General features: G+C 42.4%; 1 protein-coding gene across 1 annotated transcript; it reads left to right on the top strand.

Annotated features, from left to right (window-relative positions):
• The first annotated feature begins 1,057 nt into the window (after positions 1-1,057).
• cab39 (calcium binding protein 39) lies at positions 1,058-12,809 on the top strand. The gene is made up of 9 exons (XM_070829420.1): positions 1,058-1,257; positions 5,011-5,166; positions 5,394-5,558; positions 6,553-6,671; positions 7,494-7,662; positions 8,321-8,380; positions 8,936-9,001; positions 10,347-10,490; positions 10,578-12,809. Exons 2-9 carry the CDS (start codon positions 5,053-5,055, stop codon positions 10,764-10,766), a joined length of 1,026 nt encoding a protein of 341 aa, XP_070685521.1. The 5' UTR covers positions 1,058-1,257; positions 5,011-5,052; the 3' UTR covers positions 10,767-12,809.
• Positions 12,810-13,205: the final 396 nt, after the last annotated feature.

Here is a 13,205-nt window from a genome sequence, read left to right on the forward strand (position 1 = left end):
GACTAGTAATAAAGTAAAAGAATAAAGTAGCATGAATTTGAAATACTCAAGTAAAGTACAAGTACCTCAAATTCCTACACAAGTATACCACTCAGGTAAATGTACTGTCCTAATGTCAATGCTCTGCATACAGCAGTGATGGAATGTAACTAACTACTTAAGTAAAAATTTGAGGCATGTATACTTTACTTGTGTTTTTTCCTTGTCACTGCAAATATATTGTAACTTTTACTGCTCTAGATTTATCTGTTACTTTACAAATTAAGGTTTATTGCACAGAAACACATGAAGAGTTTATAAAACATGATGTTTTTTTTTTAAATATAAATTAGACTACTGTGCAGTTAAAACAAATAGGCTCCAGCTGACACCATTCATCCATGAATCAATCGGTCAATATTCTGATAATCGTTGAAGTCATTTCATGGCTCCAGCTTCACCGATGTGAAGATTGCAGTGGATAATTGTCATAACTTGATTGTGTTGTTAATAATGTCTTGGTTTGGACTGTTGGTTGAACAAAACCGGCATTGTGAAGGAGTCACTTTGTTCTCTGGGTCTGTGACGCCACTTCTCTCTATTTTCACAATTTTTACAAATCAATCAATCAATCAATCAATCTTTATTTATACAGCACCAATATCTCAAGACACTTTCCATAAAGAGCAGGTCTAGACCAAACTCTTCAATGAAGAGAAAGACCCAACGAACCAAACAAAACCAAACAATCAATGGATTTATGGAGAAAACAATCAGAAGATGAATCCATAATGAAAATAATCCACCTCAACCAACTCCATCAGTAAAAGAAAATTCATTCATTTTACAGTGAATCATGAGGAATAGTAGTTAAATTATATATAGAATATATAACAGTCACAGTTTTCTGCACCAAGTACTTTTAGTTAAGAACTTTAAATGGAGCAGTAACAACCTGTCTTCTCTCTCCTCAGCTCTCCTCTCTAAGGGGGAAGGCGCCCCCCTGCGGCCACCTGCCTCCCCTGCCATGACAGGAGCCGGCCCGAGGAGGCGGTAGACCCGCCGCTGCAGAGAGAACCGCTCCGCTGGCAGCAGCAGTACCAGTCGGGCTCAGAGAAGAACTAGGAAAACAGGGTCCGCACAATTAACTACAGCAAGTTGCAAACAAGGGGAGGCGACAAACAAGGAAAACAAAGCCGTTTTTGTTCCACGGAGCACCTGAGTGGCCTTCTGCTGTCTTGACAAACCGGGGAAACGAGTGAAAACGCCGTTTACAAGGTATTGTGTTGTAACATTATATTGTTGTGAACCAACATTTGCAGGCGTTGTGCTGTGAGGCTAACGTTACTTTAGCTACCAACGGTTCCCTTGGACTTAGCAAGGTAACCACAGAAGCTAACGTTAGCAGGCTAGCCAGCTCTCAGCCAGTAGAGACGTTTAGCCGAAGCTATCGTTAGCCTTCTGGTTTGTGCTTAGCGAGCACAAAGTTTAGCCGAAGCTAACGCCAGCCTGCTGCTGCTGGTCTGCTAAAGTCAGGCATGATGGGACTAAGCAACGCGGGGAGCCGCTGCCAGGCCCGGCTAGCGTTATGCTAAGCTAGCTAGCTAGCTTGCTGGCCTTGCCGATATTAGCTAATGTGTCATAAATGGCTATTGTGGAATTCAGTTAAAGCCTCACTCTTTGTTATTTAAACTGAAGCTTCAGCAGCCAGGGGGAGGTTTGTAATCATTAGGCCTGCCGAGGCCTTCTGTGTGTCGACAGCACCCACAGACACACACACACACACACACACACACACACTCACCCAGCAGCACTGTTGTTTGGGTGACACTGATTGAAATAATGAACCGTTAGGCCGTGTTAGCTAACGATCAGACACTAAGTTATATTAGCTGTCGAGTAAAGGGTGGAGGTGGCTACACCACATCTCTGTGCGCCTCTGCGGTTGAAGTTGTCTTGCTGATGTTAGAGACAGAAGTACTCAGTGAGCAAGTGTCCATTTTGTTAGCATTGCGCAAAGTTGGCAGCTCCACACCATCACAAACGGGCATGGACAACAGAGAGGGGCGGTGCTCACTGTCAGCGGCAGGTCGGCCCGCTACTGGGCCGCAGGGTTGACACTTGTTCGAGGTTTTTTTTTTTTTTAATTGTTTGGCTTTATGACCAGAAAATATTTATAGGAGAACAGCGTCTGAATAGTTTAGACATATGCTAACTGAATGACAGGACTGCTGTTAGCTAATTAGCTGCTGACAGTGGTCGCTAGCTTACTGTCAGATGATAGCAATAATCTGCTGCTATCGGGGCTGAAGGGTGCGGGTGAGGTGTCCTCACACTTTGTTTTCTGGAGGGTATTAACTGCAGACTTAATTACACTTCATGCTTCAATATGCAGAGTCTGCTCCGGTTAATTTGACGGTGATTTCCTTTGAGAGATCCTGCGGGGTTTGGACTTTGTTTCCGTCTTTTATGCCACATCAGGTCAGCATCGTGGAGAAGTCAGGCCCACAGCACCTCTGACGGTGGTTGGCCTAACGGTACTCCAGCACACCATACCTGATTAGTAACGGAGTCATCGTCGGTCAGCGGTGACCATCTGATTTTGCACCTGCCATGTGTTTCCCTCCTATTTGCGTCACGGATACTGAAGCGGTCCTGCTGCCTACATTAACGAGCATTAGCCGTGCGAAAGACGGATTTGGCCACCTGGCGAAGTTGAGGTGTGCCTAGATTAATAAAGATGTTTGCAAGCACAACGTCGGTGCCTGAGTCACCGGTGAACCCGGGGAGAACTTTTATATCTCAGCTCAAGTCACACATGACACATCATATATGAATCATGGTGGACTTGGTTTATATTCCTGGCCCCAGCGCAGCTTTCTAATGTGGACTCCCTGCCAAGAGTGGCCCAGCTCCAGGGTCTGTGTTCAGACTTAAGAGGACCCCACCAGGTTGGTGTCAGACTGTTAGACCAGGGCCTCCACTGGGTGATGTGAACCTCTAAGTGACTGACGTTTTGTGGCAAAACTGAAGCATGCTGGATGAAAATTAAGTGAAACATATTTTTATAGTAAGTCTTAGTTTATTTTTATACTAAGCTTTCTTTATGTATTCATGTCTTGACTAGGTAATAATTGATAGTGTGGTCATGAGTGGTGTGCGTGATGAGCAGAGACGCTCTGTGTTGCTAATGACACTGTGTGGTAGCCCAGCCTGTCAGCTTACTTCTTATCTGTTCAGAAACTTTGGTGTTTGCCCCGTAGTGTATGTAAGGTGGTTGGGTGGGTCAGGGAAGTGAGTAGATAAGGTCCTGTTTAAGTAACACAGTTTTATAAGAGCAGCAGTGAGGGATGGTTGTCACATCTGTCAGCAGCATCGCCTTTTGCTGTGGTCTTTGCATGCTTCAGTTTTATCCTGGGTAAGAGATTTTTGTGTAGAGAGGAGGCACAAAGGATGGGTTTTATTAACTTAATTTAATTTTAATTTAATTTAACCTGAGTTACTAAACCCGAACAGTATGTGTAGTAATGTGACAATGTGTTTGTTTCTGTTAGTCACAGTTCAGGGAGTGGCTCATACAAAGGTCTGAGGCTATGTCATGGTGTAAGTAGGCCTATGTCATAGCAAACATTCCATGGTTAATGATTTACTGACAATAAGCAGAAGATTCACAACATCTAACCATTGCTCAATGATGCCTTAAAGGTCAGATCCTGGTATGAGAAGTTTAAAAAATACATCTTTTTTTCCTTGGGTACATTTTATATTCAATGTTTACATGGTATGGAAGTTTATTGGCAATAAATACCAGCAATGGGTCCTTCGTTTGGGCTTAAGTCAGGGTTTGGCAGCAGGTCTGCCTGCCACTGTAGTTTGTTTTAAAGCAGGAGCTCATAAGGAATTTCATTACATTTTACATTATCGTTACTTGAAGTGCACGGTCAGTTCAACGGTACTACCTGCTCCCCTTCTTTAGTCTGCCTTGGATTATCTACACAAGGCCTGGAAATCATGGGGTGGCTCACAATACTGTCAAGATGATTTGCCCACAATAATACCACAGCTAAGATGATTCTTTGACGTGCTATATCTGCAACTGTTGCATACAATATTGCATACAATAATACAGCCCTAAAAGGCTGTCACAAACAAGAAACCTCTATTTGCTGGCTTATGCCATACAGTGTTAAGACACTTTTATAGACACACACAGTAACATGAAAACTGTCCCCTTATTCTACACATCAAACTGTCTTACAACGGAAAAGCACTTTAAGGCTTTTGGTTGAAATGGTTATAGGAGAAAAAGAAAATACCTCTGCCTCAGTTACAAAACAAAGTATCACATCACTGGTGTCAAACTATAAATAGCCTATATAAGAGACTGTACGATAATGCAATAGTAAGTAACAACCATGGGAGTGGTTCAGTGAAAATAGACGGGTCATTTCATTAGATTATTTACATTGTTAGATACATATAAAATGTTACCATAGATATATTCTCATACTGTACACTAAAGAACAACGTATCGTGAGACCTGATGTGTCTCCCAGCCATACATGCAGCTGGTTTAATCTCGACTGCAAGTGTTTATGTGGTTCTTTAATGAGGAAGGACAGTGTAGTCATCTATGTGCTATCCTGTATTCACTCTTATCATTCCTAACATCTGTTTAGTCAGCCTTTGTCCAGACTTGCGTGGTCCCTTTGGTGTGTTTGTTTGCGTATGACTTCTGAGTCACTTGCGAGTCACTAGCTATGTCCTTGTTATCAATGTCTTTACCTTCTACACCACCTGCTCACTGTACTTTTCTAAAAGTATTTGTTAGCTTGAGCAGAGTATTACCTAGATATTGTCTGGAAAGAGTGGTAGCATATTTAATGCAGATCATCTGTTAGTTAACATTTTATATTACACAGTGCAACAGATGTCCCTGCCCCTTTGCTGTTTTTACATGGTCCTAGTTGTCTCCTCAGCAGTCCCTCCATATTTACAGGCTCTGATCCAGTTTTGCATGTCATTCCTCAGGTGGACAGTCCGCTACCTGGTTGCTCGTGGTAACTCTCCGCCATGCCTTTCCCCTTTGGCAAGTCCCACAAGTCGCCGGCGGACATCGTCAAGAACCTTAAGGACAGCATGACAGTGCTTGAGAAGCATGACATTTCCGACAAAAAGGCTGAGAAGGTAGGGTGAATTAAACACAAATTCACTTGTGTTGCACTTTTAACACCTCTGAAATGTCAGTGGGAGCCATTAAAGTTTTTCACAAGGGGAAAAAGTTGAGAATACACTGACCAGACAGTTGATTGGGAGGAGAAATGACTTTGAAGTATCTCTCTGCGGCTTTAAATAGTGTATTGTCTGTTTTATGGTATGTTTATGCTTATGTTTACTTTGAATATATGATTCAGGCCACAGAGGAGGTGTCAAAAAGCCTGGTGGCTATGAAGGAGATCCTTTATGGGACTAATGAGAAGGAGCCCCAGACAGAGGCAGTGGCCCAGCTAGCCCAGGAGCTCTACAACAGTGGCCTCCTCAGCACCCTGATAGCAGACCTGCAGCTCATCGACTTTGAGGTGAGACTTCATGTGTCTTTCGAAGGAGTGAGTGAGTGAGGGAGTGAAATAGATAATGAATGAGATTTCTAAAAGTGGTAAACATTTAATACTAAGTAGGTAGTGAATGAATGCGACAGATTGTGTTACAAGATGAGAAAATATACATCCAGGTAGTGAGGACAGTTTGTGACAAACTCATGTCCCCCTGCAGTATGTGGTTGCAAAGTCTTTTTGTGCTAACTCCTGCTGCAGGCTTCCCTGACTCACCCTATGACTGCATGACTCACTGTGTTGTGTGATCTCTCTCTTCCTCTTTTATCCTCACACATCCTCCCTCCCTGTTCAAAAGAAAGAGCTGGTGAAGAAATGCAAATCACAAGCGTGCAACATGGAAATCTGACAGTGATTCAATATTTAATGCACACATTTGGTGCATACTGAGTTGTTGTCAGTAAGGTGGCATTTACTTTGGTAGCTGTTTGTCAACATCTATGTCAGTCTATCCAATTCTCCCTTTGCTGAAATACATTAAACGAGAACGTGGTTTCATTGCAATAGCATAAACATAACAATGCAGTCATTTCTCAGACATTTCTTAGATCTCTCTGTTTTGACCCGTTTCACATTTTTAGCTAGAAGGGCAATCAGAGAATGCAGATTTCCACCAAGGCCAATACTCCAGATAAACTATTAATTACTTGTTCATAAGTTACATCCACTCCCAGATTAAATGGACTCTTCCATGGTCCACGCTGTGCTCTTCCACCAGGTTTTCATGAAAAATCGGGCCAGTAGTTTTTCCATAATACTGTTAAAACAGTACTGAAAACACACCCTCCTTAGCATTCCCTATGGTGAGAGCTGCATCTTGGCTCTCCACCTGCATCCAACTCCTGACTGCATTATCAGTTTGTAAGTGTGTTGTGAAGCCTTTTTGTGTGTTGTACTCTCTTTGGTTTGCGCATGTGAACTTCTGCCTGATCAAGCCTTTTATGTATGCTTTCTCTGTTAGGGTAAGAAAGATGTGGCTCAGATCTTCAACAACATCCTGAGGCGTCAGATTGGCACTCGGACGCCCACGGTGGAATACCTCTGCACCCAGCAGAATATCCTCTTCATGTTGCTTAAAGGGTAAGGAAGTGCACACACACACACACACACACACAGACAATAATGCTTCCATTGATCATTTAGGTTTTTCAACACATGTGAACATGTTATTGAAAAGACCTACCAACTTCCTACTTAACCTTCAAACATAAAGGGAAGTAAGCACACCTTCCAAATGGTCTGACTGCTGCCTACAGAAGAATAAAAATGTTTATGTCAATAAAGCAGAAGCTGTGCCTGCCTAGCCTCCTGTGATGGAGGTCACATATACTGGTGATCGTCCTTATCAGTTTGAAAAAGAACTGCTGCTAACTAAGACATTGTTTCCATCAGTCAAGGACCAAAAGTCAGTAGCACTGGTCCTTGGTGGATTACCGACCACAGACAGGGACATTTATTTTCAGTCAAGCCTTCAACTAACATTAATGTTGCAAACATGCAGAAAAGCCTAACTGTTATAAAGAAGGTGCAGTTCTCTATCCCACCACAGCACTTTGTGTCCTATGAAAGATGCACTGTAGATTATAAGAAGTGTTATTTTCACACCACAGGGTTTTTGTCTCTTGAGACGATGTGAAGCACCATGATGTTTAGATGTGAAATGGAAAAAAACAGTACATCTTAATTTTGTGAACATGTTTCCTCAGAAATTCTATATTTACTGAATCATCAGTGAGCTTTGTTAATGACCTAATTAGGTTAACTGGTTATGTATAATACTGTATGGCATGATATTTGGTAAACTATTGGTTCAGTTTTCCATCCCATGGCAAATGTTATGAATGTGTGTAGGATGCTTCTATATGACGATTGTCTTGTCCTGTGTGTGTGTGTTTTGTGCAGGTACGAGTCTCCAGAGATTGCTCTGAACTGCGGTATCATGCTGAGGGAGTGCATCAGACATGAGCCTCTGGCCAAAATCACGCTGTGGTCGGAGCAGTTTTATGACTTCTTCAGATATGTGGAGATGTCCACATTCGACATTGCCTCAGATGCATTTGCCACTTTCAAAGTAAGTTGGCTCACTTGTACAGTTGTTTTGTTTGGAGTGATGCTCTGAAACATACCTGGCTCCTAAAGGCTTGGGTCTCCTTTTCAACATAATCCAAAAGCATCATTTCATACTGTAAATGATGAGAAGTGATCTATAGATCCATGACGTCTCTGTCAGAATGGAAGACAGGGTCCATACACGGAGTTATGACATGATTTAAAGACCTAAACGCACCACTAGAGCTCTCATGAATCTGCCTCTGATTTTCAAAACAGAAAGTCTTGGTGGCCATTGTGGAAACCTTGACCAAGTGTCCTTAATGTTCCACTTGAATTAGGCTCTGACTTAATATACGATTACAAATGGAACACTTGAATACCACTGCTTAATGAATACCAGTGGTCAGATCTTAGTCCTTCATTAAAGGTGAGATCTCGTTTTATCACAAAACAGTTTTTATGCGGCCCAAAAAAGGATTAATTTACTAACGTAATTGCAGCGGAAAAACAGGTTATTTGAAAAGGGTATCACTAATCACACCATAACCCAAAGCATTTTTTCTGTCTAATTTTAGGGTCCGAGTTTTTTTTTTAAAAAAAGAGAAAAATGGGACGAGACTAAGTCATAACTATAAAGTGTGAATTTATTTCTCATAGCCTGCATTGTCTATTTTCAGGACCTTCTCACAAGACACAAGCTACTGAGTGCTGAGTTTCTAGAGCAACATTATGACAGGGTAAGTTCACACTGAAACCTAGTATTTCATTCTACTGTGATACTGTATTCATAGCGAATGGATTCACCTTAAATGACATAAAAACACTTCAAAGTGGAAGGTATGCTAAGTCTGGCCATGACGTCACAGAGGGACCAAATGAAGTATCAATGCTTATTGTTGCTTAAAGAATTGATCGGTATTATTTTCCAAATGCTTATTTTGTGAGAATATCCATTTGTCTGGAATTGAAGGCATTTGAGATGTTTCTAAAACGTTGAGATGACGAGATTCCTCTAATCAGTTTACATGTAAATGAAACCTGTGGCAGTCTGGGTGTTTAGCATGCTGGCATCAAACCAGTCATTTGGGTCATCGCAGGCAGGCTGTGACACAAAGCAGCTGTCAGTCTGAGGGAAAGTCTTATCATTTTCCTGTCACTGTGTTTTGATACAAGACACAGATGTAATTGTGAAAACCACTACTTGACACATTTAGATGACTCTGTCTCTCGCTTCTATTTCTTGTGCCCCCTCTCTCTCTCTCTCTCTCTCTCGCTTCTAATCTCTTCTCTAGTTCTTTAGTGAATATGAGAAGTTACTCCACTCAGAAAACTACGTGACTAAAAGGCAGTCCCTGAAGGTAAGGGCCGGTAAACATGTCTCATGTAATGTTGTGGCTCTGTACAGAGAGCTATTTAAAGACGGGTTCTCATCACAGTGTTTGGTTTCTCTGAACCACTCCATGTCATCACTTTGTCATGACTGCCATCTAGTGGTGGGGGCACTGTGTGTACAGATTATTTGGCTTCAATATCCAGTGTTGCCTGCACTGTTGTCTAATTATCATGTCTTTTGTAGCTCTCAAGCCACAATTTATGGTCCAGATGTAGATAGACTGTCCCCATTAACAATTACTCGAGATTAAAACCTGCTCAGTGTTTCCCACAGAGTGAGATTCTGTTGTGGTGGTGGCTGACTTGATTCTGGGAGTCCCAGAAGCAGCAATTCATGGTTGTTTAAATGAGGCAGACACTGAGTCAGTATGAGATTATTTGGTAAATTATTGCATTCTCTTCAGATTCCTTAGGAGTTGAGCAAAAGTCAACTGGACTTGTTGAAAGACGTTTCGCCTCCCATCCAAGAGGCTTCTTCAGTTCTAACCGACTGGTAGGGAGGTCAGGCATATAAACACTGTTAGGGTCGTTAGGCCCTGGGCATTGAGGGGGTGTTGAGTCACCCCCGTGTAACAAAGGTTCGTTAACACACAGAGCCATCATGTGAGTCGTCAGGGTCACATGATTCAACGTGTGAATGGGTGTTGAGCCGCCTGGGGAGGGTGCTCAGGACAGCACTGTAAGTGGCCGATAGATGGTGTCGTAGGCCACCTCCTCTGTTTGGCGAAGGTCACTCCAGTTTAACAAAGATGGCTTCTTTGACTCCTCTTTCAAACCATTTGTCTTCTCTGGCCAAAACCTGTACATTGCTGTCCTGAAAGGAGTGCAGCTGTCTACTTCTGTTAGTCGACATGCTCAGCCCAGCGTCACGATGCTGTTCATCTTTCAAATACTACAAAAACAAAGCCAGGGATTATGTAACCTGTGCCTCACAGTCTCGATCCAGTCTCTCCACAGACATGATTGTGTCTCTTTTGAACCCAGGTTTTGACCGTCGGTGTGCTCTTGTTAAAAGCAGTGGAGGGTCATCTTTGTACTGGAAATTGATAACGATCATTGTAATAGCATGAAATTGTGAAATTGATACATTATAGAGTGGCACTTGTACCCCAAACTGTCAGCATGTCGATGGCTGTCAATGTTGATATCATGACGGGCCGCGCGTGTTTTCAAATATAAAGCAGATTTCTCAAAGGAAATTACAAACTGGGGCTTTAAGCTCTGTCAATCAGACAAACCTGCAACTGTCTGTCAATTTAAAAAGAAATTATTCAAATTGTTATTTCTGTTTCTCACTCTGAAATGATCTAGTTACTGGGGGAGTTGCTTCTTGACCGGCACAATTTCACCATAATGACAAAATACATCAGCAAGCCAGAGAATCTCAAACTAATGATGAACCTGCTACGGGACAAGAGCCGCAACATCCAGTTTGAGGCTTTCCATGTTTTCAAGGTAAGCACAGTTTGAGCACATTAAAACAAAATCAAATGCTCAGTATCTGCACATATTAACATCCTCATCCTCCTCCTCCGCCCCCAGGTGTTTGTGGCCAACCCCAACAAGACGCAGCCCATCCTGGACATCCTGCTGAAGAACCAGGCCAAACTCATCGAGTTCCTCAGCAAGTTCCAGAACGACAGGACGGAGGACGAACAGTTCAATGATGAAAAGACTTACCTGGTCAAACAGATCAGGGACCTCAAGAGGCCTGCCCCCCAGGAGGCCTGAGGAAGGAAGGGTGCAGAGGTGGGGCGAGGAGCCACCAGGACCACGTCTGGACTACATCCAGACAAAGTCTGCTTAACGGACCCATCAGCAGCTGCTGTTCTGGTTTCTGAACAAAAATTGAGGAAACAAATGAAAAACCAACGTACCCATATCAACTCATCAGGAAGTTGCCAGCTCCTCTGCTCCTCAGTGAACATTTGATTATTTCTTTTCTTTTTTTCAGTCTTTTTCCTTCAAAAGAAACAAGAGAAAATAATAGATGCTGCTGCTTTCTTGCACATTGAGACATTTAAGGTATATTATAATGACAACAGTCCATCAAACATAGTGACAGAAAGTGTCCATGCATTCAAAGAAAGGCAGACTATCTGATAGGCACACACACACGCACACACCAAGAAACAAAAAGTAGACACCTGTTTACACGCATATATGTATTACATGAAAAAAAACGTGCATACACACATACTGCAAGAATATCGGCTAAAAACCTTGTGATGGAAAAGGTACGAGCAAGTTGAACATTGGTGTGTTTGTTGCATGCCTTGAAATGTGACAGATCCATGGCTGTACCAGCGTCGGCTCTGTGAAGGCCTGCCCGGTGCGGCTCCCGTGTTCAGTGCCACAGACTCGGACATGCACGCGCATCACAGCAACCGCTGCAGTTCGTATCTATGCCCTCATCCAGTAAAGCAACAGTGGTTCATTTTAGCGGGGACGAGTTCTCAGATGCCATCACACAGAACCATTTACCTCCTGTGTGCTTTGCTTCGACACAGCACTTGAAGCACGTGAGGAAAGGAGGGAGGGATGTACGGTATGAATTGGTGAAGCCTGAGAGTTGGGTCTCTTTATTGTTTTCTGGGACAGGGTGAACATGTACATATGCCTTTTTTTGCTTTGTAGATTTTGTTTAACCTTGACATATGAATATATATTATATATATATTACCTTAAACATCCCGTTTTTGGTTAATTGTAATCAAATTACTTTCTAAACCATAAAAGAAACAACAAACAAGTTAAGTGACATTGTTTTTGCATTTCATTTTACTGCTGAAATGGTTGCTGGTGGGTTTCTTTGTACATAATTTAAAGGGCCAGCTCACGTTTAGCTAACCTATAGGATATTAACAATTTGTACAGCAGAGGAATGTCATGGTATTAGCTCTGGATCTGTTAATCCTCTTTTTATTCTCCATCTACATTTTGAGTGTCTCTCAGACTGCTGAAAACATGCAGGGGTGTGAGCAGTGCCAGAGGGGAGGGAGGGGATTGGAAGAGCATTAACTGAAACATTAAAGCCCGTGTGTTTGTGCAATTTGTGAGGTGCTGAGTGATCAACATCGCCTAACTGGAGTCGAGGATAGCCGGGATTCCCCCCCTCCTCATTTTCATTAACGTGTTTTTTTCCTAATTCTCCCCACTCTGCTAGTGGCAGGGGGTGCTGTGTGGCCTCACAGTGAGTGTGCTTCAGGGGTAAGCTCATCGGGACTTTGGCAACTCAGCACATCGTTCTTACTTTTTCCCCCTTCTTCCATGTTTGAGCCTTTCTCTTCAAAGCGGTTATAATTCCAGTACAATTATGAGGGTACAGTAAAGCATTGTGGGTAGCAGAGTACTTAGGGCATGTTGGATTGCTCTGGTGGTGCTGAGCAGAACTGATGAAAACGCAGATTTGTTACTTTACAGTGAATGACAGGGTCCATGTAATGAGACAGATCCATTCAGCAGGCAGATAAGGAACCATCTCGGTGCAGACGACGGCTCTACTCAGATACTCCACAGTTCCTTCATACACATCGAACATGCATGTCCCTCCACTGGCTGTGCATGATGCTGTACTAAAGATGTTGTACTGGAATTGTTTCTTTTTCTCCAAGTATTTAACAACATTGAAATGTCAAACTGAACTCTTGGCTGTACAGCTGTATGCTGACTTATGACTCCAGTTTCAGCATAGAGCGTGTGGGTGCTTTCAGAAGTGTCAAAGGCCTGGGCCCTACAACTAAAATAAAGAGAAAAACATTTGGAATAAAATAAAGTTGTTGTAATTGTCTTCCTGTTTACAGAAAGAACAACTGATGTGTGCGTTAACACCAGGCTATGTTGAAGTGGAGCCTCTTCCCCAGTGGTGAAAGAAGTATTCAGATTTTTTGTTTTGCTTATGTAAAGGAATCCTTCATACATTGCATTAAAAAATGTACATAAGTCAGAACAGAAGTACTATCGATGATCATGTGTCACTAATGATACAATGACCAGTCCAACAAAGTCTCATTTGGAAGAAATTCAGCAATTCACAACAAGAATGCAATTAGCATCACACTGGGATTTTATCATCAGTGCCTTTAAAGCACTTCATGGAGCTGAAGGCTTATTAAGGCTTGTTACTAATTAAAGCTGCAATGACTGACTTTTTATCCATTTGGAGGCAAC

Source organism: Pempheris klunzingeri, chromosome 4 (assembly GCF_042242105.1).
Source record: "Pempheris klunzingeri isolate RE-2024b chromosome 4, fPemKlu1.hap1, whole genome shotgun sequence".
Taxonomy (NCBI): domain Eukaryota; kingdom Metazoa; phylum Chordata; class Actinopteri; order Acropomatiformes; family Pempheridae; genus Pempheris; species Pempheris klunzingeri.

Coding starts and splice junctions, on each gene's coding strand:
- cab39 (XM_070829420.1), top strand. CDS start 5,053: ATGCCTTTCCCCTTTGGCAAGTCCCACAAGTCGCCGGCGGACATCGTC. Junction 5,559..6,552: donor TGCAGCTCATCGACTTTGAG/GTGAGACTTCAT, acceptor TTTCTCTGTTAG/GGTAAGAAAGATGTGGCTCA. Junction 7,663..8,320: donor ATGCATTTGCCACTTTCAAA/GTAAGTTGGCTC, acceptor GTCTATTTTCAG/GACCTTCTCACAAGACACAA.